General features: G+C 37.9%; 1 protein-coding gene across 7 annotated transcripts in view; it reads left to right on the top strand.

Moving 5' to 3' along the window:
• F8 (coagulation factor VIII) overlaps positions 1 to 27,565 on the top strand; it is a 124,729-nt gene that overhangs the window by 38,875 nt on the left and 58,289 nt on the right. For all 7 annotated transcript variants that reach the window (XM_082376401.1, XM_082376404.1, XM_082376400.1 and 4 more), the window contains 4 exons: positions 4,041 to 4,134; positions 7,946 to 8,160; positions 9,725 to 9,875; positions 21,657 to 21,866. In XM_082376401.1, the coding sequence (XP_082232527.1) occupies positions 4,041 to 4,134; positions 7,946 to 8,160; positions 9,725 to 9,875; positions 21,657 to 21,866 (670 nt within the window). The remainder of the gene's footprint in view (positions 1 to 4,040; positions 4,135 to 7,945; positions 8,161 to 9,724; positions 9,876 to 21,656; positions 21,867 to 27,565) is intronic.

Below are 27,565 nucleotides of genomic sequence, written 5' to 3'. Positions count from 1 at the left end.
CACAACTAAAGATCCCGCATGCCACAATGAATATCCCGCGTGCCGCAACTAAGACCTGGCACAGCCAAAACAAACAAATAAATAAATAAATGTTTAAAAAATAAATTAAAAAATTAAAAAGGCAAATAATCCAACTGAAAAATAAGCAAAGGATTTGTATAGACATTTCTCCAGGGATGATACATAAAGGAGTGACCAATAAGCACATGAAAAGATGCTGAGAACATTATTAGCTATTGGGGAAATGCAAATCAAAATCGCAATGAGGTACCATTTCACACCCACTAAAATAGCTATAATCAACAAGGCAGATAATAACAAGCGTTGGTGAGGATGCAGTTTGGAAAACAGTTCGTCCGTTCCTCAGAATGTTAAAAATGGAGTTACCATGTGATCCAGCAATTCCTTCTAGGCATATACTCAAGAGAAAGGAAAACATAGGTCCACACAAAGACTTGTATGTGAATGTTCATAGCAGCACTATTCATAATAGCCCCAAATTGGAAGCCATTCAAATGTTCACCAATCGGTGAATGAATAAACAAAATGTAGTGTACCCATATAATTGGAACACTAGTCAGCAATTAAAAGAAATGAACTACTTATACATGATACAACATGGATAAAACTCAAAACATTATGATAAGTTAAAGAAGCCAAGCAAAAAAGACATATTACATGATTTAATTTTGTGAAATATCTAAAAAAGGCCAATTTATAGAGCAGAAAGCATATTAGCAGCTCAGGACTCCAACTGTGTGTGTTCCACTAAACCAGTCAGAAAGTGCCTCACCTTTAATGACCCAGCATCAGAAGTCACACAGCATTTCATGGCATAATCTGAGTAAAAGCAGTCAAAGCCCACCCAGAATCAAGGAGAGGGAAACTTTGGCCTACCTCTTGTTGGGAGGAGTGTCAAAGAATTTGGGAACCATGTTTTAAAACTGCCACATAAATTGACAGCTTACTTCTCAAAAGCAGCAGAGGAAGCCAGAAGACAATGAAATCATGTCTTTAATGTGTTGAAAGAAAATCACTATCAACCTAGCAAGAATTACCATTTTATTGGTGATTTATACCAATATTCAAGGAATATATAATTTTATATTAAAATTTTAAATGTAGAGTATAAGAAAAAAGTAAAGACCCACCAGTTCTTTATTAGGCTAGCATAACCTTAGTTGTAAACCTGACCAGGACAGTATGAGAAAGGAAAATTAAAATTACAGACCAATTGCATTATAAACATGGATTCAAAAAATCCTAAACAAAAATTAATAAACCCAATGGAGCAATATATTTAAAAGATAATACATTATGACCTGGTTGATTTATCCGAGGAGTACTAGATGAATTTAACATTAGAAAATCAAATATGGTAATCCACCATATTAACACATAAAAGGGTAAAATATAATTTGAAAATCTCAATAGTTTCATACAAATATTAATCAAAATTCAACATCCATCCATAATAAAAAGTCATAGGAAATTGGGATCACAAAGGACATCCTTATCCTGATAAAGATCTGAAGAAAATCTATAGGCACCAAAAAAAAAAAATCTATAGGCACCAATCGTACTTGGTGGTGAAACTCAGAAATCCTGTTTAAGATCAGATCAGGACAAGAAACAGTTAACAAGTATCACCACCTGTATTTAATATTTTACTAGAAATCCTAGCCAGTATTCTCAGGAGAAAAAGAGTTTTAAGATTGGAAATGAATAAACAAAACTGTTATTATTTGAAGATTAAGTAAATGAATGACATAGTGGGAGCTATATTTGTCATTGTTGAAGAGGGTAATTATAAATAAACAAAAAGGAAAGGCTAGAATAAATCATGTGATACTGGATTAGACTTGGAGGCATTACTATGAGTTCATGTTTGCCTAATATAGATAGATGGATGCATACAGAAATAATTACATATGTGTGTGTATGTTTAGGTTAGTATATTTCCTACTGCTGTCCACTGAGAGGATCTAGAAGCAATGACATTCCAGTAGCAATGAGCACACCCAGATCTTGGTTTCTAATACCATTCTCTGATGAAAGGAACCAAGGCCATCTGGAGAATGGATGATTCTAGGGCTGGGCCAGGGAAAACATAAGATGAGCCTGGAGAATCTTGTGGTTCCAGAAAGTAAGAAAGTGCTCAAAAAATAAAAGGATGGGACAATGTTAAAGAAATACAGGAGCTTCTAACGGCCAAGGTGGAAGAATATGAGCAATAAAATAAAGTAATATTGGAGTAAACCTTAAAGTATAAAATAAATATCCATGAGTATATACTGCTATAAATAAATGATTGAATAAATAAATAAATGGAAGAGTAGAGGCAAATCTCACATACAGAAGAATTCGAAATCAATTTTGTAGGTCTATAATCCATTTTGCGTTAATTTTTGTGAAAGGTGTAAGGTCTGCATCTAGATTCTTCTCCCTCCTCCTCCTCCTCCTCCTTCCTCTCCCACTCCCTCTCCCTGTCCTTCTCCTTCTCCTTCTCCTTCTTCTCCTTCCTCTTCTTCTTTCTGCATGTGGATGTCTAGTTGTCCCAGCACCATTTGTTGAAAAGAGTATTTTTGCTCCATTTTATTGCTTTTGCTTCTTCGTCAAATATCAGTTGACTATTTTTGTGTGGGTCTAATTCTGGGTTCTCTCTTCTCTTCTAAAAGGAACTTTTTTAAATGGAACTTTATTATGTAGTAGTACAAAAGAGGAGATGTTGGATTAGATAGGAGCTGATTTTAACAGGAGAGAATATGGCCATATATGCATATAGGTTGGTAGATTTGATGGTGGGAAGATGAGGAATTTCTTTTCTGAATGCTTCTCCCTTCTTAGGGAAAAAATAAGCACCTGAGAGTGAGGATCAGGATATTAGCTGACTAAGTGGGAAGGTGAATTTCTAGGAAAAACGTAATAGGATAGCTAGGTAGCTTGAGCGTCTGTTTGAGATTTTTGGTCAACAATTTAAAGAAGCAGAGCTGTGTGATTTTTCTCCTACATCATACTGCTGCTTAGGTGCAGGCAAGGAATAGGCTGTTAGTGGATTTTACCAAATGAGTGGGTTTAAGACAAGACTGCAAGTAGAGGGCTTCCCTGGTGGCGCAGTGGTTAAGAATCCACCTGCCAGTGCAGGGGACACGGGTTCGAGCCCTGGTCCAGGAAGATCCCACATGCCGCGGAGAAACTAAGCCCGTGCGCCACAACCACTGAGCCTGCGGTGCCCGTGAGCCACAACTACTGAGCCCGGGTGCCACAACTACTGAAGCCTGCGCGCCTAGAGCCCATGCTCCGCAACAAGAGAAGCCACTGCAATGAGGAGCCCGCACACCACGACGAAGAGTAGTCCCCGCTCGCCGCACCTAGAGAAAGCCTGCACACAGCAACAAAGACCCAACACAGCCAAAAATAAATAAATTAAATAAATAATTTTTTTTTAAAAAGGCTGCAAGTAGAAGTTGGTTTTTTATCCTCATATCATAGAACCTCAGACATAGAGCCCAGTTGATATGTTCAGGGTTCTTAATGCTGCTTCCATGTTATCACTCTTCTATCCTTCCTCTCTTTTAAAGCTCATGCAATCAGACAATTCCAACTGCCACCCTTGCTTAATGCTGTAATCAACTGTCCTCCTGGTCATGCCTGCTCATCCAGTGAAGATTTTATCACTTGAACCACTGTTTTCCCTTCCACTATTGGGGAATTCAGGGCCCACATGGTGGGAAAGGCTGAGGGGAAGCAGTGTCCTCAGCAGACACATCCAAATTTCAGTTACTGATGTCAGAAGGTGCAAGGAATTCTTCCTGAAGTGATTAAAATAATTTTAAATAAATGGAAAGGAACCTTTAGTGAGAAACCTAAGTAGCTGTCTGAGCAATTTTATGAAAAGAACAAACATTTTGAGCTTTATCTAGGCTCAAAGCCCTATACTGTTGATACAAGGCAGCTTTTGTTTTCTGGAGGTAGGCCACACTTTTCTTGTTGATCCTAATTGTCTTGTACCTGATCTTATATCTCATTTATACTTTCAGATTATATTTAAGAATAAAGCAAGCCGACCATATAACATCTACCCTCATGGAATCACTGATGTCAGTCCTTTGCACACAGGGAGATTTCCAAAAGGTAAGTGTTACCTCAATTTTATAGGTCTTCCTTAACTGTAGATACAGATGAGGGCACAGCCTCAATAACAACTAAAATCATGCACATTTATCACCCCACCATCCTTATTCTCTTAAGTTTTATTTTATTTGAAAATATGTCTTTATTTTGCCTTCACTTTTGAAGGATAATTTTGCTGGACATAGAATTCTGGGTTGAGAGGGTTTCTTTTTCCTTTTAGCACATTCAGAATATTGTTTTACTATCTTCTTGCCTTTATAATAGCTAAATTCTATTCAGTCATTCTTCCCCTGTATGTCATTTTTCTCTGGCTCTGATTTTCTTCATATTTATCCTACTTGGGGTTCACTGATCTTCCTGTGAGTCACAATATTTGTATTTTTGTTTTTAATAGCCAGGCCTTTGTCCCCAAATGAAGTAATAAGTTGCACTTCTACTAGTCATGTATGAAAATATAATTTCCCACATCCTTGATAGCTAGAAGATAATAGCCTTTTAAAATCCTGCTAATCTGGTGGGTGAAAAGTGGTATTTCATTGTTGCTTTAATTTTACTTGGGGATGAATATTTATTTTATCAAAATAATACATGCTTAAAATATTGAAAGGCTGTAAGTTCCACTCCTTAGAGGCATCCATTTTTAAGCATTTCTGTTTTAGATTTTTGGTAGTTATCTCTATAGCTCTAAAAAATCATTTATATGCTACTCCTTTGTTTTTCAGCTTTAGACATTATATATTTATTTTGTGTTAAATGAGGATTTAGCATTGTGCTTCTTCCCATTCCAGTTGTTTTAGACTTTTATCAGTGCTTTTAGTTCCTCAACTGGCTATCATTAGAATTTTAAAAACATGCTAAATACCTACGTTTTATATACATTAAGGTACTAACAACAGTTTCCCATTTCTTCTCCTCTATTCTTCCATTTCCCCACTGCTGCCAGCTATACCTTTACTTTTATAAAACTAAAGTTGATAACATTTACATTTTGCACTGTAATTTCAAATAACTCCTTGCTTTTTCTATATATTTATTCTAAACTTTAAAAGCCAAAAAACTAGCATTTATATTATTTTAGTATGTGTTTCTTATTATAAGTATATGAGTTTACTGCAGAACTAGGTGATATGCTATGATTATTCTTTTGTCTACAGTTCCAGTGATTTTACTGTTAAGGTCAAATGGATTATCCTTCTTTATTCTCTACCAGTAGTTCAAAATCATGGTAAATTTTAGTTTGCTTTATATTAAGACCATGCTGATCTTATAATTTTTGTGTTTGTATTCCTGAAAAAAGACTTTTTAAAAAAATATTTTGTTGCAGTGTTTTGTTTTTTTTAAAAATAAATTTATTTATATTTGGCTGCGTTGGGTCTTCGTTGCTGCACGCAGGCTTTCTCTAGTTGCGGCGAGCGGGGGCTACTTCTCGTTGTGGTGCGCGGGCTTCTCATTGCGGTGGCTTCTCTTGTTGCGGAGCACGGGCTCTATGTGCACAGGCTTCAGTAGTTGTGGCTCGTGGACTCAGTAGTTGTGGCGCGCAGGCTCAGTAGTTGTGGCGCACGGGCTTAGTTGCTCCGCAGCATGTGGGATCTTCCCGGACCAGGGCTCGAACCTGTGTCCCCGCATTGGCGGGTGGACTCCTAACCACTGCGCCACCAGGGAAGCCCCGACTTTCTTTTCTTTTATCAGGAGAAGAAATGTATGCCTTTTCACCATATCCCTTAGTTCTTCCAGTTTCTTAATCATGCTGTTTATTGGTATCTGATCCTTTTTTCTTCTAAAGATGTTCTTGTAGTTCACCAGCTTACTATTCTAATTTGGATTATATGCTTTCTAGGCCTGCTACAAAGCTGCCGTCTTTGGATTTCTTTTTATTTGGACTTGTAGGCTAGTGCCATTACCGCTCCTATCTTGTACATTTCTGGGTTTTGATTTCTTTTGTTTTTCTGGAAGTATTTCTTCTGAATACATTTAGTATATAGAGGGAAACTTTGAGTCCTTCAGTATGATATGATGTATAGATAGGTGCGATGGTCCAGCCACCGCAGAGGGTCTTCCAGGTCCCGACGGAGAGGGGTAAGGGACTGAATAGCCCCGTGAGTATGGGGTCAGAAGGACCAAGACAACTGATGGTTGCAAGGCACTTTATTTAGAATCTACTGAATCTTATATAGACAGAAGAGGAACTCATTATTAGACAATAATCCCATGGAATTGCTTATCGTCTCAGTTCAGTCACTACCAAGGACGTCAACAAGTTTACAACGACCATCCTTGAATATTATCTTCCCTTAACCAGGCTCACACACAGCCCCCAGCCTTAAGGAACAACCAGGACTCTCAGTTCCCTGAGGTCTCCTGGCCTGAGATAGCTTTGCTAATCTCTTTTACATTCCTCAGGCCTGGGAAAAAGAGTGCATTCCAAGGCAAGGGGGCAAAGCCCTTGAGTGACTTTGCTTTTTGCGAGAGACATACTGTCTCCACCAGGAGTTACCTCCGGCTAAGACTGCATGCCTCCCATGGATAGGCTGGTTATAAATAATTTTCAATCCACTGTTTTCTAATACTCATTGTTGCTGGTGAAAATTCTAATGCTAAATTGATTTGCAATTCCTTTATGGGAGAAGGGCAATGTAACAATTCTGGGGAGATATTGAATGTGTACCCTGAAATTTGGGGGCATACACAAATACAATTCCTGGTAACTTGCTTTTTATGTGGAGAACTCTGAAGGCTTTACTGCTCATAATTAGCAGATAAGAAGAGAGGGTAAGAGTGGAGCAGTCTGCCCTTCTGCTGTTTGACCTGGCTAGGATGCATGAGTTTTCTCTGTAAAAAGTAGATACTGTTGCGAGTAGCTGGCTTGCTGTCTTTTGAAGATACCCTGCCTAAGAAGGCAGCCTGACAGGGTGAGGGATGCCAGAAATAATAGGCTCTTGCATATATCACTAGACGTAAGAAGAGCTGGGGAGGGAGGAGGGCTGCAGAAGGATAACTGAAGTAAGCATCTCTCATGTATACGGTGCTGAGGTCCCGATGGTTACCCCAAGGAAACCATACATGTACCCTAAGAAAAGACCAGCATCTCAGCACCTGCCGCACAGAAAGCATTGGTGACCAAATAGTGTTGTCAGAGAGAGAGTACTCACACAGCAGGACCTATTAAGCAAAAATCTATTTGCCCTTTCCTCTAATACCCATCTACCCTCACTCCCTATTATGTTAACCCTGACCTATGGTTAGGGAATGGATATAGACTGGATCTTTAGGTATTAAACATACGCAAAAGTGAGTTTTAATTACTAAAATCAGACAGTTCTTGTCCTGAGGACCCTTTAGCCCAAGGGCAGATTTTAATTCTTGCTTCCATTCCTCACAGAGGCCAGATACCACAAGTCTTGATACCACATGTGAGTTAAAACTTCAGTGTGCAGTCTTTCAGCATCTATTCAGGCCACTCTGGCTTTGTTGTGTCTTTTTTTTTTGGCACTTGCGTTTTTTTTCTTCTTTATACATTTTCAGTTATCTATTTTAAATGTTTAAAAATATTATTATCTATTATTTCTATTAGTGGGTAGACCTGCTCATTTCAACTCAAACTAACATGGTAGCAGAAATCTCCTGAACCTATTTTTATTGTAAAAAGTTGTGTGAATCTTAAACTTATAAGAGGTGCAAATTTAGTTTTCACTTATTGAGAAACTTTATATGTACATATAAGTTTGTAGAGTCATTGTAATAATAGCATGATTACCAATATATGCCTTGTTATACTTCTAATCAAGCTATTTTGGGGTTTGGGTGTGGGTAGGTGTGAAGCATTTGAAAGATATGCCAATTGTGCCAGGAGAGATATTCAAGTATAAATGGACAGTGACCGTAGAAGATGGGCCAACTAAATCAGATCCTCGGTGCCTGACCCGATATTACTCAAGCTTCGTTAATCTAGAGAGAGATCTAGCTTCAGGACTCATTGGCCCTCTCCTCATCTGCTACAAAGAATCTGTAGATCAAAGAGGAAACCAGGTGAGTTCATCTCTTTCCAAGTGCTGGGTCTGAAGCTAAAATGGAATGATGATGCACATGAACTTCCAGATAGTATTTCCTATATTCTCTCAGTGGACATCCACCTATAGCCTGCAGAAAATAGAGTAGTCTGCAATGTTGAGCAAAAAAAGAAATGATCTGGGTTTCTCACTGCTTTTATTGAATTTGACTTTGGTGTAATAAACTTGCCTGCTGGATGGGTAGGAGAGCCTGGGCCCTAGATTATTTCTATAATACTCATTCTCAGTCTAAAATTCCTCTCTCTGTAAGTGATCTTGCCCATTTTTACATGATCAGTTACCACCTATTTTTAGATGACCCACAAATGTATATGGTAGCTTAGACGTCTCCCCTGGACGTCTCACTGTGGGTGATTCAAAGACACCTCAAAAGGAACACATGTGCAGCATCTAGCATAGTGTGCGGTATTTTAGTAGGAGTTCAGTAAATATTTGTTGAGCAAAATTCAAGGCAATATGTAAAATATTTCAGAATATGGTTAGAATTTGGACCACTTCTTCCATTTTAGAAAAAATTAAGTTAAATACTCTGAATTTAAAAAGCTTGATTCTTCACAAAAACTCATTGCTTGGCTGCAAAATAACTCATTGCCATGTTGCTGAGGCTTGACTACATGTCCATTTGGTTATTTATGATATATAGGATTCCTACTAGTCTGAAAACATTTTATGAACTTTAATGCAGGTAAAACACGTGGCACACAAACCCAGAGAGGCATCAGTTTGGCCAAGTATCTTTCCTAATTTTTCCTAATTATAGTTTTCCATCAGTTTTTGGAAGAGGACTGAAATGTACCTATATTCTCCAATCTCCTCCCCTCAGCATTTTCATTTCTGTAGTAATAGTTTACACAAAATGAACTTTATACATATTAGTGAAGTTTATACATTAACTCTTAGCGGATTCAATTAGCAAGTGACTAACTCGTGACTTCGGTTCATATACAAACAGCTCTTCCCCCAAAAACTTTCAACTTTGTAAACATAAAACTGAAAAGTGTTAGTGTTAGTAAACATTTTATGGTTCATCTTAGCTTTGTTATTTTACTTCTGTTTTGTATTTTTAATTTTTCATAGACTGGTAGTCTTGTGGAAGGGCATTTGCTAGATGAAAGTTTAGGGAGGGCATTCACCTTACTTGATTTGACTAAATTGTTTAAGAAAGACATTGAATAATCACTTGGGTCTTTAAAGAGTGAAAATTCTCTAATCTGAACATGGAGAGAACGAGACTACAGACTCTACCAAAACAATCAGCCAGCATATAGCCTTGGGTCCAGAAGAAACTAAGTTTAATGGGTCCAGTCACCCTCTTGCCCTGAGGACACATTTGCTCTAAACATATACTCACTGCTCCCAGGCCCTGGGACATGCCACAATAGTGACCCTAGGGAGAAATGGCATTGAACCAGAGGATTGTAGATACATCATACGCATGCCATCACTTCCATCATAGACTGCTAATTTCTACCTGACAATACTAGTAGCATTTCTTTCTTCCTTTCATTGCATGTAATTAATAGATGATGTCAGACAAGAGAAATGTCATCCTCTTTTCTGTATTTGATGAGAATCAAAGCTGGTACCTCACAGAGAATATTCAGCGCTTCCTCCCCAATGCAGATGGAGTGCAGCCCCAGGATCCAGAGTTCCAAGTCTCCAACATCATGCACAGTAAGTAAAGCAGCACCTGAGTCCAGTGGGTAATGGATAAAGGGAAACTGAGGACACCAAATTGATGTGCAGTTAATGCATTAATTTATATGCCACATAAGAGTCATATTTCCTTTAAAATTATTACATATGAACATATGCAATTTTATATAAATGCATAAATATGATCATATAATGCATATATTTTCTTTTAGAAGGCATCAAATATTCAGTGAAGTTTATTTTTAAAGGATAAATCAGACACACAGTTTTCATTTACCCAAACATACATAAGCCATCCTTAATGTGAAATGTGCTCAATCAGTAAATTACACATGAAATACAAAGGGAATGCAATTTTACATATGTAAAAAAGTTGCCAGCTATAACAATTTAACAGTCAAATTAATCACGACATTGTACATTTAAAAAAACCCAACATCTTTTTTTGCAGCTTTATTGAGGTATAATTGACAAATAAAAATTGTATATATTTAAAGTGTACAACATGATCTTTTTGATATTTATTTGGCTTTCCCTTCCCTCTTATCTTCCCTCCTCCTTCCGTATTATACCTTTCCACTAATCATTTTGTGTCCAGGTAGCCCATGTTAAAACATATTTTTCTATGATTATATAATAATATATAAACACATATATGTTGTATTAGTCTGCTAGGCTTGCCATAACAAAGTCCCAGAGACTGGGTGGCTTCAACAGTAGACATTTATTTCCTCACAATTCTAGAGGCCAGAAGTCCGAGATCAAGGTGTCAACAGGATTGGTTTCTTCTGCGGTCCCTCTCCTTGGATTATAGGTGGTCTTTCCTCTGTGTGTGCACATGTCTGTGTACAAATTTCCTCTTATAAGGACACGAATCATATAGGGTTAGGGCCTACCCTAATGACCTCATTTTAAAGAATTATCTGTCTAAAGACCCTATCTCTGAATGCAGTCACATTCTGAGGTACTAGGGGTTAGAACCTTCAACATATGAATTTGGGTGGGAGCACGTATGTGTATGTTTTTATATACACACACAAGTCAGAATGGTCAAAAATTTGATTAAAAATTTCAATCTCACTACAGAGAAATATAAAATAGAATACCACTGTGATAACAATTTATACCTGTCAGACTGGCAAAATTATAATATAATTATTACTAGTGGGCTTGTGAGTAAAAGAGTATTAGCATACAATGCTAGTGGATAACTAGCGCAGTCTTTTTGAAACCAATCTGATTGAAACCGTTAAAATTAAAAATATATGCCTTTTGCAGTTCTGGCTCTATTTAAGATGGAATCACCCTGTCTATCCTACTGAATGATAGTTAAGGATTGTTCCATACAAAATGCATGGAGCAGCTATCTGAGAACCCTGAAAAGCAGTTGGCAGCAGGTAAATTGGGGAAGGAAACTAGAAAGATTTGAAAGCATGCAGATTGGAAGTAAAGAAATAAAACTGAATATGACATGATTATCTACATAGAAAATCTCAAGATCACCACAAAAAAGCTCCTAGAACTAATAAGTGAGTTTAGTCTGATTGCAGAATACAAAGTTGACATACCAAAGTCAGTCATATCTCTATGTAGCAATAGCCAACTATTGGAAACTTAAATTACAAAAATAATACCATTTATAATAGCTCAAAAAATGAAATACTTAGGCCTAAATCTAACAAAACATGCAGGATCTGTACACTGAAAATTACAAAACACTGATGAAAGGAATTTTAAAAGACCTAAATAAGTGGAGAGACATGCAACATTCATGGATTGGAAGACTCAATAGAGTGAAGATGTCAGCTATTCCCAAACTGATCTATAGATTTAATGCAATTCCTATTAAAATCCCAGGAGGATTTTTTTTGTTGGTAGGGAAAAGTATATTATAAAACTTATATGGAAAGCCAAAGGCATTAGAATAGCCAAAACAATTTTGAAAAAGAAAAATTGAGTTGGAGGAGTCATATTACCTGATTTTAAGACTTACTATAAAGCTACAGTAACCAAGATAGCATTGTATTGACAAAGATGAATGACATAGAATATATAGTGCAGAAATAGACCCACACATATATGACTAATTGATTTTTGATGAAGATGGAAATGCAATTCAATGGAGAAAGAATAGTCTTTTCAACAAATAGTGTTGGAGCAATTAGTCACCCATATACAAAAAGATGAACCTCAACCTAAATCTCACACTTAAAGATCAACTTAAAATGGATCATAGATCTAAATGTATAATGTAAGGGCTTCCCTGGTGGTGCAGTGGTTAAGAATCCGCCTGCCAACGCAGGGGACACGGGTTCGAGCCCCAGTCCGGGAAGATCCCACATGCTGTAGAGCAACTAAGCCCGTGCGCTACAACTACTGAGTCTGTGCTCTAGAGCCCGTGAGCCACAACTACTGAGCCCACGTGCCACAACTACTGAAACCCATGCACCTTGAGCCCATGCTCTGCAACAAGAGGAGCCACTGCAATGAGAAGCCCATGCACTGCAACGAAGAGTAGCCCCCGCTCGCCACAACTAGAGGAAGCCTGTGCACAGCAACAAAGACCCAACGCAGCCAAAAATAAATAAATAAATAAATTTATATTTAAAAATATAAATGTATACTGTAAAACGACAAAAAGTTTCAAAGAAAACATAGAAGGAAATTTTCATGACCTGGAGTTAGGCAAACGGTTCTGATAAATGACACCAAAATCAAAATTAATAGAAGGAAAAACTTGATAAATTGGATTTCATCAAATGTAAAACTTTTGCTCTACACAGGATATTGTTAAAGAGAATGAAAAGACAAGCCACAGATTGGTAGAAAATATTTGCAAATCACATATCCATATGTAAACTCTCAGACTCAGCAGTAAGAAAACAAACAGATCCCTAAAAATGTGCAAAAGATTTGAACAGACACATTACCAGAGAAGATATATGGAAGGCACATAAGCATATGAAGAAATACATCATTGGCCATTAAGGAAATGCATATTAAAACCATAGTGAGATACCAGTACATGTCTATTTTAACAGCTAAAACAAAACGGACAATATTCCATATACCGACAAGAGCGCAGAGCAGCGGGAGCCCTCCTGCATTGCTGCTGGGCACGCACAAGGGTGCAGCCACTCTGGAAGACAGTTTGGCAAATGCAAGTCAAAACCACAGTGAAACATCACCTCACGCCTGTTGGAATGCCTATTATCAAAACCACAAAAGATAACAAGTGTTGCAAGGATGTGCAGAATGGGAACCCTTGTATATTGTTGGTGGCTATGTAAGTTGGCACAGCCATTATGGAAAACAGTATGGAGGTTCCTCAAAAATTAAACATAGAACTACCATATGATCCAGCAATCCCACTCCTGGGTATTTACCCTAGAGAAATAAAAACTTAGGTTCACACAAAAACCTGTCCATGAATGTATACAGCAGCTCTATGCATAATTGCTAAAACTTGGAAATAATCAGAGAACCTGGAGCCAGCTCCAAATCCCTGAGCCTTGAGCCAGGGACTCTCTGCCAAGCAGCCCCAGGAAGGAAAGCCACATGAATAGAGGAGAAACCCCCCAAGGATGACTCTGCCAATCAGGAGGAGCCAATGCCCAGAGCCCCAAGCCAGAGCAAATCTGTGCGGAGACCCTGGGAGAATCTGTGCTAAGGACGAGATCCCATTAGACCATCTCTCTCTCTCTCTCTCTCTCTCTCTCTCTCTCCCTCTCTCTCTCTCTCTCTCTCTTTCTTTTGGCTGTGCCGCCTGGCATGCAGGATCTTAGTTCCCCTGAACAGGGATTGAACCTGTGCCCACTGCAGTGAAAGCGCGGAGTCTTAACCACTGGACCACCAGGGAAGTCCTAGACCATCTCCCTCTTAAATGGGGAGTTTATCCTATCTACATGGGATTTATTTATACTAATTTGTGTTTCCTTTTTTTCTAAATTTTTAGTATTTTCTCCTTTATTTTTTGATCAATTAAGTGTTTTTAAATTCCGATTTTTCTTTACTATTTTGGGAGTTATGCACACGTCTTTTCCCACTGTGGGGGGAATACCTTTGAAATTTTACCCTTTATACACAGACTGTTGTTGTTTGTTTTGTTTTGTTTCCAGCATTATTAATATAAAATTGTATAAGTTTAAGGTGTATAACACCATAGTGTTAGCTAACACCTCCACCAGATCACATAATTACCATTTCTTTTTTGTGGTGAGAACATTTCATATCTACTCTCTTAGCAAGTTTCAAGTATATAATACAGTATTATTAACAAAATCACCATGCTGATCCCCAGAACTTATTCCTCTTACATAGCTGGAAGTTTGTACCCTTTGACCAACATCTATCCATTTCCCACACACACGCCCCAGCCCCTCGTAACCACAATTCTACTCTTTGTTTCTATGAGTTCATATTTTTTAGATTCCACATATAAGTGGAATCATACAGTATTTCTCTTTCTCTGACTTATTTCACTGAGGATCACATTTCCCTGATGATTAGTGATGTTGAGCATCTTTTCATGTACCAGTTGACCATTTGTATGTCTTCTTTGGGAAAATGTCTGTTCAGTTCCCCTGCCCATTTTTAAAATCAAATTGTTTTTGTTTGTTTGTTTGTTTTGTTATTAAGTTGTATGAGTTCTTTATATATTTTGGACATTAATCCCTTATCAGATACATGATTTGCACATATTTTCTCCCATTCCATAGGTGGTTGCCTTTTCACTCTGTTGATCGTTTCTTTTGCTGTGCAGAAGATTTTTAGTTTGATGTAGTCCCACTTATTAATTTTTACTTTTGTTGCTTGTGCTTTAGGTGTCATATCCAAAAAATCATTGCAAAGACAAGTTTCCCTATGTTTTCTAGGAGTTTTACAATTTCAGGTCTTATGCTTGTCTTTAATCCATTTCAAGTTAATTTTTGTGTATCATGTAATGTAAAGGTCCAAATTCATTCTTCAGCATGTGGCTATTCAGTTTTCCCAGCACCATTTATTGAAGAGACTATCCTTTCCCCATTGAGTATTCTTGGCTCTCTTGTCATTTATCAGTTGGCCATATATGTGAGAGTTTACTTCTGGGCTCTGGATTCTTTTCCATTGATTTATGTGTCTATTTTTATGCAAGTGCCATACTATTTTAATCACTATATCTTGATAGTATAGTTTGAAATCAGGAAGTGTGAGGCCTCCAGCTTTATTCTTTCTCAGGATTGCTTTGGCTATTCAGGGTCTTTTGTGGTTCCATATGAATAGTCATATTTTCCATCAGCGTTTACCAAATAGTTCATTCTTTCTGCTACTGTTTTGGGATGCTCCCTTTGTCATATATTAAATTTCCATTTATATCTGTGTCTGTTTCTGGACTCTATATTCTGATTGACATAATCATCTATACCTGCGTTAAGACCATGCTTTTAATTACGATAGCTGTAAAATATCTTTCAACACTTTGTAGGGCAAGAAACTTTGATTCTCAATTAGTTGCACTAAGCTAGTGTCTGAGCATTGCTTAGTGGATTTGTGGGCCTCTACCTTGCAGAGTAAACAAATGTTTATTGAAGGGATGGACAGATAGATGTATGGAAGAGGCTTTCAGAAACAATTCTGTTTATAAATTGAAATCTGTGTTACTTTTACTTACTTTTTATTTAGAAATAATTTCAAACTTTCAGAAATGCTGCAAGAATAGTAAAGTCCCATATACCCTTTATCCAGATTCACTCATTTTTAAGATTTTGCTATTTTTGCTTTATCATTCTCTCTTTCTTCTATATATACTTTTTTTTCATTTTCACTTAATTTGTTTTATTGGGATAAAATATACATAACATAAAATTTACCATCTTAACCATTTTTAAGTGTTCAGTTCAATTCGGTGGCATTAAATATATTCGCATTGTTGTGCAACCATCCCTCTGCAGAACTTTTTCATCTTCTCAAACTGAAACTGTATATCTGTTAAACAGTAACTCCCTATTCCCCTTCCCCCCAGGCTCTGGTAACCACCATTCTGCTTTCTTTTTTTTTTTTTTAATCAGTCATCAATTTTATACACATCAGTGTATACATGTCAATCCCAATCACCCAATTCAGCACACCACCATCCCCACCCCACTGCGGTTTTCCCCCCTTGGTGTCCATACATTTGTTCTCTACGTCTGTGTCTCAACTTCTGCCCTGCAAACCGGTTCATCTGTACCATTTTTCTAGGTGCAACATACATGTGTTAATATACGATATTTGTTTTTCTCTTTCTGACTTACTTCACTCTGTATGACAGTCTCTAGATCCGTCCACATCTCAACAAATGACTCAATTTCGTTCCTTTTTATGGCTGAGTAATATTCCATTGTATATATGGACCACATCTTCTTTATCCATTCGTCTGTCGATGGGCATTTAGGTTGCTTCCATGAACTGGCTATTGTAAATAGTGCTGCAATGAACATTGGGGTGCATGTGTCTTTTTGAATTACGGTTTTCTCTGGGTATATGCCCAGTAGTGGGATTGCTGGATCATACGGTAATTCATTTTTAGTTTTTTAAGGGACCTCCATATTGTTCTCCATGGCGGCTGTATCAATTTACATTCCCACCAACAGTGCAAGAGGGTTCCCTTTTCTCCACACCCTCTCCAGCATTTGTTGTTTGTAGATTTTCTGATGATGCCCATTCTAACTGGTGTGAGGTGATACCTCATTGTAGTTTTGATTTGCATTTCTCTAATAATTAGTGATGTTGAGCATCTTTTCATGTGCTTCTTGGCCATCTGTATGTCTTCTTTGGAGAAATGTCTATTTAGGTCTTCTGCCCATTTTTGGATTGGGTTGTTTGTTTCTTTAATATTGAGCTGAATGAGCTGTTTATATATTTTGGAGATTAATCCTTTGTCTGTTGATTCATTTGCAAATATTTTCTCCCATTCTGAGGGTTGTCTTTTCGTCTTGTTTATGGTTTCCTTTGCTGTGCAAAAGCTTTGAAGTTTCATTAGGTCCCATTTGTTTATTTTTGTTTTTATTTCCATTACTCTAGGAGGTGGATCAAAAAATATCTTGCTGTGATTTATGTCAAAGAGTGTTCTTCCTATGTTTTCCTCTAAGAGTTTTATAGTGTCCGGTCTTACCTTTAGGTCTTGAATCCATTTTGAGTTTATTTTTGTGTATGGTGTTAGGGAGTATTCTAATTTCATTCTTTTACATGTAGCTGTCCAGTATTCCCAGCACCACTTATTGAAGAGACTGTCTTTTCTCCATTGTATACCTTTGCCTCCTTTGTCATAGATTAGTTGACCATAGGTGCGTGGGTTTATCTCTGGGCTTTCTATCTTGTTCCATTGATCTATGTTTCTGTTTTTGTGCCAGTACCATATTGTCTTGATTACTGTAGCTTTGTAGTATAGTCTGTAGTCAGGGAGTCTGATTCCTCCAGCTCCGTTTTTTTCCCTCAAGACTGCTTTGGCTATTCGGGGTCTTTTGTGTCTCCATACAAATTTTAAGATGCTTTGTTCTAGTTCTGTAAAAAATGCCATTGGTAATTTGATAGGGATTGCATTGAATCTGTAGATTGCTTTGGGTAGTATAGTTATTTTCACAATGTTGATTCTTCCAATCCAACAACATGGTATATCTCTCCATCTGTTTGTATCATCTTTAATTTCTTTCATCAGTGTCTTATAGTTTTCTGCATACAGGTCTTTTGTCTCCCTAGGTAGGTTTATTCCTAGGTGTTTTATTCTTTTTGTTGCAATGGTAAACGGGAGTGTTTCCATAATTTCTCTTTCAGGTTTTTCATCATTAGTGTATAGGAATGCAAGAGATGTCTGTGCATTAATTTTGTATCCTGCAACTTTACCAAATTCATTGATTAGCTCTAGTAGTTTTCTGGTGGCATTTTTAGGATTCTCTATGTATAGTATCATGTCATCTGCAAACAGTGACAGTTTTACTTCTTCTTTTCCAATTTCTATTCCTTTTATTTCTTTTTCTTCTCTGATTGCCGTGGCTAGGACTTCCAAAACTATGTTGAATAATAGTGGTGAGTGTGGACATCCTTGTCTCGTTCCTGATCCTAGAGGAAATGCTTTCAGTTTTTCACCATTGAGAATGATGTTTGCTGTGGGTTTGTTGTATATGGCCTTTATTATGTTGAGGTAGGTTCCCTCTATGCCCACTTTCTGGAGAGTTTTTATCATAAATGGGTGTTGAATATTGTCAAAAGCTTTCTCTGCATCTATTGAGATGATCATATGGTTTTTCTTCTTCAATTTGTTAATATGGTGTATCACATTGATTGATTTGCATATACTGAAGAATCCTTTCATCCCTGGGATAAATCCCACTTGATCGTGGTGTATGATCCTTTTAATGTGTTGTTGGATTCTGTTTGCTAGTATTTCGTTGAGGATTTTTGCATCTATATTCATCAGTGATATTGGTCTGTAATTTTCTTTTTTTGTAGTATCTTTGTCTGGTTTTGGTATCAGGGTGATGGTGGCCTCATAGAATGAGTTTGGGAGTGTTCCTTCTTCTGCAGTTTTTTGGAAGAGCTTGAGAAGGATGGGTGTTAGCTCTTCTTTAAATGTTTGATAGAATTCACCTGTGAAGCCATCTGGTCCTGGACTTTTGTTTGTTGGAAGATTTTTAATCACAGTTTCAATTTCATTACTTGTGATTGGTCTGTTCATATTTTCTGTTTCTTCCTGGTTCAGTCTTGGAAGGTTATACCTTTCTAAGAATTTGTCCATTTCTTCCAGGTTGTCCATTTTATTGGCATAGAGTTGCTTGTAGTAGTCTCTTAGGATGCTTTGTATTTCTGCGGTGTCTGTTGTAACTTCTCCTTTTTCATTTCTAATTTTATTGATTTGAGTCCTCTCCGTCTTTTTCTTGATGAGTTTGGCTAATGGCTTATCAATTTTGTTTATCTTCTCAAAGAACCAGCTTTTAGTTTTATTGATCTTTGCTATTGTTTTCTTTGTTTCTATTTCATTTATTTCTACTCTGATCTTTATGATTTCTTTCCTTCTGCTAACTTTGGGTTTTGTTTGTTCTTCTTTCTCTAGTTCCTTTAGGTGTAAGGTTAGATTGTTTACTTGAGTTTTTTCTTGTTTCTTTAGGTAGGCTTGTATAGCTATAAACTTCCCTCTTAGAACTGCTTTTGCTGCATCCCATAGGTTTTGGATCGTCGTGTTTTCATTGTCATTTGTCTCTAGGTATTTTTTGATTTCCTCTTTGATTTCTTCAGGGATCTCTTGGTTATTTAGTAACGTATTGTTTAGCCTCCATGTGTTTGTGCTTTTCACGTTTTTTCCCCTGTAATTCATTTCTAATCTCATAGCGTTGTGGTCAGAAAAGATGCTTGATATGATTTCAATTTTCTTAAATTTACTGAGGCTTGATTTGTGACCCAAGGTGTGATCTATCCTGGAGAATGTTCTGTGCACACTTGAGAAGAAAGTGTAATCTGCGGTTTTTGGATGGAATGTCCTATAAATATCAATTAAATCTATCTGGTCTATTGTGTCATTTAAAGCTTCTGTTTCCTTATTTATTTTCATTTTGGATGATCTGTCCATTGGTGTAAGTGAGGTGTTAAAGTCCCCCACTATTATTGTGTTACTGTCGATTTCCTCTTTTATAGCTGTTAGCAGTTGCCTTATGTATTGAGGTGCTCCTATGTTAGGCGCATATATATTTATAATTGTTATATCTTCTTCTTGGATTGATCCCTTGATCATTATGTAGTGTCCTTCCTTGTCTCTTGTAACATTCTTTATTTTAAAGTCTATTTTATCTGATATGAGTGTAGCTACTCCAGCTTTCTTTTGCTTTCCATTTGCATGGAATATCTTTTTCCATCCCCTCACTTTCAGTCTGTATGTGTCCCTAGGTCTGAAGTGGGTCTCTTGTAGACAGCATATATATGGGTCTTGTTTTTGTATCCATTCAGCAAGCCTGTGTCTTTTGGTTGGAGCATTTAATCCATTCACGTTTAAGGTAATTATCGATATGTATATTCCTATGACCATTTTCTTAATTGTTTTGGGTTTGTTTTTGTAGGTCCTTTTCTTCTCTTGTGTTTCCCACTTAGAGAAGTTCCTTTAGCATTTGTTGTAGAGCTGGTTTGGTGGTGCTGAATTCTCTTAGCTTTTGCTTGTCTGTAAAGCTTTTGATTTCTCCATCAAATCTAAATGAGATCCTTGCCGGGTAGAGTAATCTTGGTTGTAGGTTCTTCCCTTTCATCACTTTAAGTATATCATGCCACTCCCTTCTGGCTTATAGAGTTTCTGCTGAGAAATCAGCTGTTAACCTTATGGGAGTTCCCTTGTATGTTATTTGTCATTTTTCCCTTGCTGCTTTCAATAATTTTTCTTTGTCTTTAATTTTTGCCAATTTGGTTACTATGTGTCTCAGCGTGTTTCTCCTTGGGTTCATCCTGTATGGGACTCTCTGCACTTCCTGGACTTGGGTGGCTATTTCCTTTCCCATGTTAGGGAAGTTTTCGACTATAATCTCTTCAAATATTTTCTCCGGTCCTTTCTCTCTTTCTTCTCCTTCTGGGACCCCTATAATGCAAATGTTGTTGCGTTTAATGTTGTCCCAGAGGTCTCTTAGGCTGTCTTCATTTCTTTTCATTCTTTTTTCTTTATTCTGTTCCGCAGCAGTGAATTCCACCATTCTGTCTTCCAGGTCACTTATCCGTTCTTCTGCCTCAGTTATTCTGCTATTGATTCCTTCTAGTGTAGTTTTCATTTCAGTTATTGTATTGTTCATCTCTGTTTGTTTGTTCTTTAATTCTTCTAGGTCTTTGTTAAACATTTCTTGCATCTTCTCGATCTTTGCCTCCATTCTTATTCCGAGGTCCTGGATCATCTTCACTATCATTATTCTGAATTCTTTTTCTGGAAGGTTGCCTATCTCCACTTCATTTAGTTGTTTTTCTGGGGTTTTATCTTGTTCCTTCATCTGGTATATAGCCCTCTGCCTTTTCATCCTGTCTATCTTTCTGTGAATGTGGTTTTTCTTCCACAGGCTGCAGGATTGTAGTTTTTCTTGCTTCTGCTGTCTTCCCTCTATATATATACTTTTTTATTACTTATTTTCAACTTGAGAATAGGTTGTAGATATCATGCCCCTTTATCTCTTAATACTTCATTGTGTATTTCCTATGAATAAAGATATTTGCTTATATAATCAAAGTGGAGTTATGAAATCCAGAAAATTTAACATTGATAGAATACATTATCTAATACATTTATACAATAAGCTTACCTAATGGGTAGCCAATATTCCAGTTGTATCAATCAGTTCTGTCTTTTGTAGCATTTCCTCTCTCCGTTTCAGGGTCTAGTCATGGATCTAGTTGTCCTGCTTCTTTGAAATCTGTTTCCTTGAATTTGGAACACTATCAGATACTAATTTTGATCACCAGATCAAGAGTTTTTTTTCTGTTTTTTTCCTCTGTGTAGTTATTATTTTTCTCCTTGCAACTAATAAGCAGTGTATAGGGAGATACTTTGAAACCATGCAAATGTCCTGCTCCTCATCAAACTGCCACCCACCATATAGCATCTAAATCCATCATTACTATGATGGTCTATGACTCTCCTCACTTTGAGATTGGAACTTAGCTGATCAAGTATTAACAATTTACTTTTTTGAAAGGTATAATGTTATTTCTTCTTGGGAATAAGGTAACGGGCATAACATATAATCATTTCTAATCAGATCATCACAATCCAAAATAATAAATGCAGATACTGCTAAAATCTTTTATTCTCCATTCTTTTTACAGGCATCAATGGCTATGTTTTTGATAGCTTGCAGCTGTCGGTTTGTTTGCATGAGGTGGCATACTGGTACATTCTAAGTATTGGAGCACAGACTGACTTCCTGTCTGTCTTCTTCTCTGGATATACCTTCAAACACAAAATGGTCTATGAAGACACACTTACCCTATTCCCCTTCTCAGGAGAAACTGTCTTCATGTCAATGGAAAACCCAGGTTAGTTATTTATATTATTCTTTTACTAACAGTGGTGTTTGCTTCACTAGCCATTCACATGTTCTTTTGCCCACTAGCTTACATTTGGGTAGATACTAAATGGTTCAAGTGATTTTGGTAATTACAAGGCATTTTAAAGACAACACCACATCAAGTATTTAAGTTAAAAGTCTTTGTTGTAAAAAGTGCTTTTACTTGCCATCGGCCAAAATTTTAAGTGTGTTTACTAAACTGTAATGGTGAATATACATTTATACATGCAGTTAACACACAGGGACTAAACATGTTTCTATGTGCATTGTGAACATTGGTATTGCTGGGAAGTACATCATAATTTCCTTTTGCACACATAACATCAAACCACTGTGAAGCCTTCTGGACGAATGTGGCTGTCAGCTTCTCGTCCTCTCTCTCCCTCCATAACTACTGCAAGACTTTTGAGAGCACCAGCCCAGTGATCAGGAGGAACACAGACCTGGCCTAAATCTAACACAGATTGTTGCAGCTTAGTAACAAGTGCTCCTTGTCCCTCCCACCCCCATCATCTGCAGAGGGAAGTACATAAAACTACCTACAGATTGTAGTTATTCTCTTACACTTATGGCTTTTCTGGAGATAAATTCTCATGGGGAAATTTCTTGGGAATAAAAACCAATCTCATCATATAAAAATATAGATTCACCTTCATACCCAGAAACTTATCTTACTTCAAGAAATGCAGTTTTGTAAGAAGTGAGTGAAGAACCTGACAAAACTCCAGTAACACCTCTGAAAGTATCTTGTTTATTCGTGTTTATGTCTTTGTTATCTGTTTTCCAGCTAAGTTGTTAAGGTCTCTAAGGACAGGGACCTTGTTATCTTGCTCATCACTGAATCCCGAATGTTTACAGTGCCTGGCCTATAGTAGACGCTTAATAAACATTTTTTCGATGAATGAATGAATTAAATACCTGCAAAACTATTATAAAACAGTATGCATAATATGGTTGTAATTGTCTAAACCAAAGAAAGAAAGAAAGTGTGTGTGTGTGTGTCTGTGTGTAGGCAGAGAAAGATATTTAAAATATCAATATTTTGAGAAGCTTTTAAACTACTTTGGTGATCACTTAAATTCTAAAGACAAATTAAAACTCTGCTTTATGTGTCTTGAGGGAAAAGTCTGATCCCTTTTATTTGTCCTTTTGTGTCTGGTTTATTTCACTTGGCATAATTTTCACTCAGCTTCACTCAGCCAGAGTCATCCACGTTGTGATGTGTGTCAGTGCATCATTCTTTTTTTTAAATTTTATTTATTTATTTTTAAAAATTTATTTATTTTCGGCTGCATTGGGTCTTTCATTGCTGCGTGTGGGCCTCCTCTAGTTGCGGCGAGCGGGGGCTACTCTTTGTTGCGGTGCGCGGGCTTCTCATTGCGGTGGCTTCTCTTGTTGCAGAGCACAGGCTCCAGGTGCACGGGCTTCAGTAGTTGTGGCGCATGGGCTTAGTTGCTCCACGGCACGTGGGATCTTCCTGGACCAGGGCTCGAACCCGTGTCCCTGGCATTGGCAGGTGGATTCTTAACCACTGCACCACCAGGGAATTCCCTGTCAGTACATCATTCTTGCAGCTCACTTTACACCCTGCTTTAACCGCATATCACCACAAAAAAATGATAATTATGTGATGTGATAAAGGCACATAGCTACCACTATGATGGTAATCCATATTGCAATATATAAATGTATCAAATCAATACACTGTAAAGGTTAAACTTACACAGTGGTATCTATCAATTGTATCTCAATATAAAAAGAAACTATAGTGAGCAGGTTGGTCACCTGTTTCTGTAAATAATGTTTTGCTGGAACATATACACGAAAGATATACAGTTAATTTTTGTATATTGACCTTGTATCTTGCAACCTTGCTAAATTCACTGTAAGATCTGGCAATTATTTTATAGATTCCCATAAGATTTTCTTGTACACAATCAAATTGTTGCAAATATTGACAGTTTCAGTTTTTCCTTTCCAACACTTATGCCTTTTATTTCTTTTTTTCTGTGCCTTAATTTTGAATAAAACTGGTAAGAGCAGGGAAAAAACCCACATATCAGAAGTTTTGATGAGTCATTTTTATTATCAATTATATTAAAATATTAGAAATATTTTCTTTCTTTTTTTAAAGGAACGCCTTTATTTATTTATTTATTTATTTATTTATTTATTTATTTATTGGCTGTGTTGGGTCTTCATTTCTGTGCGAGGGCTTTCTCTACTTGCGGCAAGCGGGGGCCACTCTTCATCGTGGGGCGTGGGCCTCTCACTATCGCGGCCTCTCTTGTTGCAGAGCACAGGCTCCAGACGTATAGGCTCAGTAGTTGTGGCTCACGGGCCTAGTTGCTCCGCGGCATGTGGGATCTTCCCGGACCAGGGCTCAAACCTGCATTGGCAGGCAGATTCTCAACCACTGCACCACCAGAGAAGCCCTAGAAATATTTTCTAATATCCATTGTGACTTCTTCTTTTATTCGTAATTATTAAAACTGGTTTACTAAATTCCTAAACATATGGGTATTTTCTAGTTTTCTGTTGCTCATTTCATATTTTTACTTCACTGTGGTCATATAACATCCTCTACATGATTTCAGTTCTTTGAAATGTGGTGAGACTTGCTTTATGCCCAGCATATGGTTTACTTTGGCTAATGGCCTGTTGGAACTTAAGATGAATGTGTCTTCTCCAGTTGTTAGGTGGACTGTTCCATGTATGTCAAGTTGCTTTATCATTTTGTTAAAATCCTTATAAGTTTACTGATATTTTGTCTGCTTCTTACAGTTACTGAGAGAACTATGTTAAGAGCTCTACCTGTAATTGTTGGGTTTGTTGTTTCAAAATAAATGAGGCAAAATAAAATCAGGTGCTTACAAATTTAAGATTGTTATGTACTCTTGTTAAATTAACCATGTTATCATTGTGAAATGTCCTTCTTTTTCTGAAGTAGTACTTGTTGCCATAATATCTGCTTTTTCTGAAATTTATGTGCCTCAATCACCTTTATTTTGCTTAATGTTTGTGTGGTATATATTTTTTTCCATTCTGGTACTTTCAGCCTATCTATGCACTTACATTTATAGTGTATCTCCGTAACATTTCTTATAGTGCACGTCTGCTGGTTAATTAATTTCATCAGGTTTTGCTTGTCTAAAAAGTCTTCATTTCTCCTGAAATTGTGAATAATATTTGCACTGTGTACATACCAATGAAAATAGCTCTTGGACAAATCTAGAACAGAACAAAGAAGTATCAGAAACACTGTGGAGCACAAAAATGAGGATGGCCAAATAGAAGAGCGTATCAAAAATTTGACTTGTGTCATTCTGTCCCTCAGTCTGAAGCAGCTTGGTGCCAAAGGGGATCCCCTCTAAGGGATTTCTTCCCATGGGGAAAGGACAACAGGAGAACTGTAACACCTCTTGTCACTACCAGGAACACTAGCAGCCTTCACCACCTGAGGAGCTCCATAGTCTTCACAGATACTGAAGCCAGCTGATGGACCTTCTCAGAGTCCAAGCCACTGCACTCCCCCCAGAGGAGGAGCTGCATCCTCCCCTCAGGGCTTAGGCCTCCCCCAGCACCCACCATCTTCAGGGCTTGAGTTGCTGGTGTGCTTGCAACTCAGAGCCTGAGGACCCCATCATCCCTGGGGCCCATGTTGCTGCTCTACCTTGTCCCCCCAAGCACCAAGACACCACTGCACCCCACCCACCAGGACCTGAGCTGATGTGGCATGCCCTTGGAGAATGTGGACCCCCGCTTCATTGGCGATCTGTGCATGCCTATGCCTTTGAAACTGGCACCACTACAGCAGATGTGCTCATACTCCAGGCTCAGGAACCATGAACTACACTGTCACTCTGAGCACCTGCACCCCAAACAGTGGCACCACCATCAATGCATGTACATCTCTGTCCCAGAACCCAGCACTGCCATCAAGGCCTGTGTGCTCACATGCCAGACACAGTACCAAGAAGAATCCCCTCAGCTAAGACCTCAGTCTGTGGGTGAAAAGAAGAACAAGAGGACCCCAGCATCCTTTGCCATCTAGGAGGCCAACAATCCTCACCACTACTGCCATCACAGACACTCACAGCCTTGACCACCAAGGACCCTCCACAGTCTTCGCTGACATTGACCTCAACTGACAGAGCTGCATGGAGACTATGCTGTTGTGCCCTCCCTGGAACTGGAGCTGCTGAACTGCAGAAGAAAGAAAGAGAGAAAGAGAGAAAGAGGGAGGGAGGAATGAAGAAAGGAAGGAAGGAAGGAAGGAAGGAACCCAGAAATCCTGGAGCTAAAGAATATAATGAACGAAATGAAAAATGCAATAGAGAGCTTCAACAACATACTTGATTAAGCAGAAGAAACAATCTTCAAACTCAAAGATAAATCTTTTGAAATTATCCAGTCAAGAGGAGAAAAAAAAAGAATAAAGAAAGCCTACAGGATTTATGGAATACCATTAAATTTTTCCAGACAAGACATACAAGTGACCAACAGGTATATGAAAATGTTCTCAACATCACTAATCATCAGGGAAATGCAAATCAAAACCACAGTGAGATATCAGCTCAGACCTGTCAAAATGGCTATTATCAAAAAATCACATGATAATAAGTGTTGGCAAAGATGTGGAGAAAGGGGAGTCCTTGGGACTTCCCTGGTGGTCCAGTGGTTAAGACTCCATGCTCTCAATGCAGGGGGCCTGGGTTCAATCCCTGGTCAGGGAACTAGATCCTGCATGCCGCAACTAAGATCCCGCATGTTGCAACTAAAGATCCTGCATGCCGCAACTAAAGATCCCGCATGTCACAACTAAAGATCCCGCATGTCACAATGAAGATCCCGTGTGCCGCAACTAAGACCCAGCACAGCTAAATACATAAATAAATATTTTTAAAAAAAAAAGAAAGAAAGAAAAGGGAATCCTTGTACACTGTTAGTGGGAATATAAATTGGTGCAGCCATTATGGAGAACAGTATGGAGGTTCCTCAAAAAATTAAAAATAGAACTACCATATGATCCAGCAATCCCACTTCTGGTATATATACAAAGGAAATGAAATCAGGATCTTGAAGAGATATCTGCACTCCCGTGTTTATTGCAACATTATTCACAATAGCCAAAACATGGAAATAACCTAAGTGTCCATTGATGAATGAATGGAAGAGTAGAAAGACCCTGAGCTCACCTGCTCTCACAGGCACACCAAATCACAACTATTTTCAGAACAAGCATCAATGGAAAAGACTGGAACCTACCAGAAAAGATTGTCTACAACTAAAGATATAAAGAAGGAACCACAATAAGATGGGTAGGAGGGGCATCATCATGATATAGTCAAATCCCATACCCCTGGGTGGACAATTCACAAACGGGAGGATAATTACCATTGCAGAGGTCCTCCCCAAGGAGAGAGGGGTCTGACCCCATGTTGGGCTCCATAACCTGTGGGTCATATACTGGGAAAACGAGCCCCCAGAGCATTTGGCTTTGAAGACCAGCAGGGCTTACTCTCCAGAGTCCCAGAGAGCTGTGGGAAGTAGAAACTGTACTCTTAAAGGGTGCACACAAACTCTCACATGCTCCAGGATCCAGGGTAGAAGCAGTAATAGGAGCCTGGGTCAGACGTACCTGCTGATCTGGAGAGTCTCCCAGAG

This window comes from Balaenoptera borealis (genome assembly GCF_965194805.1).
Source record: "Balaenoptera borealis genome assembly, chromosome: X".
NCBI lineage: Eukaryota > Metazoa > Chordata > Mammalia > Artiodactyla > Balaenopteridae > Balaenoptera > Balaenoptera borealis.
This window is presented reverse-complemented; position numbering and strand designations above follow the sequence as displayed.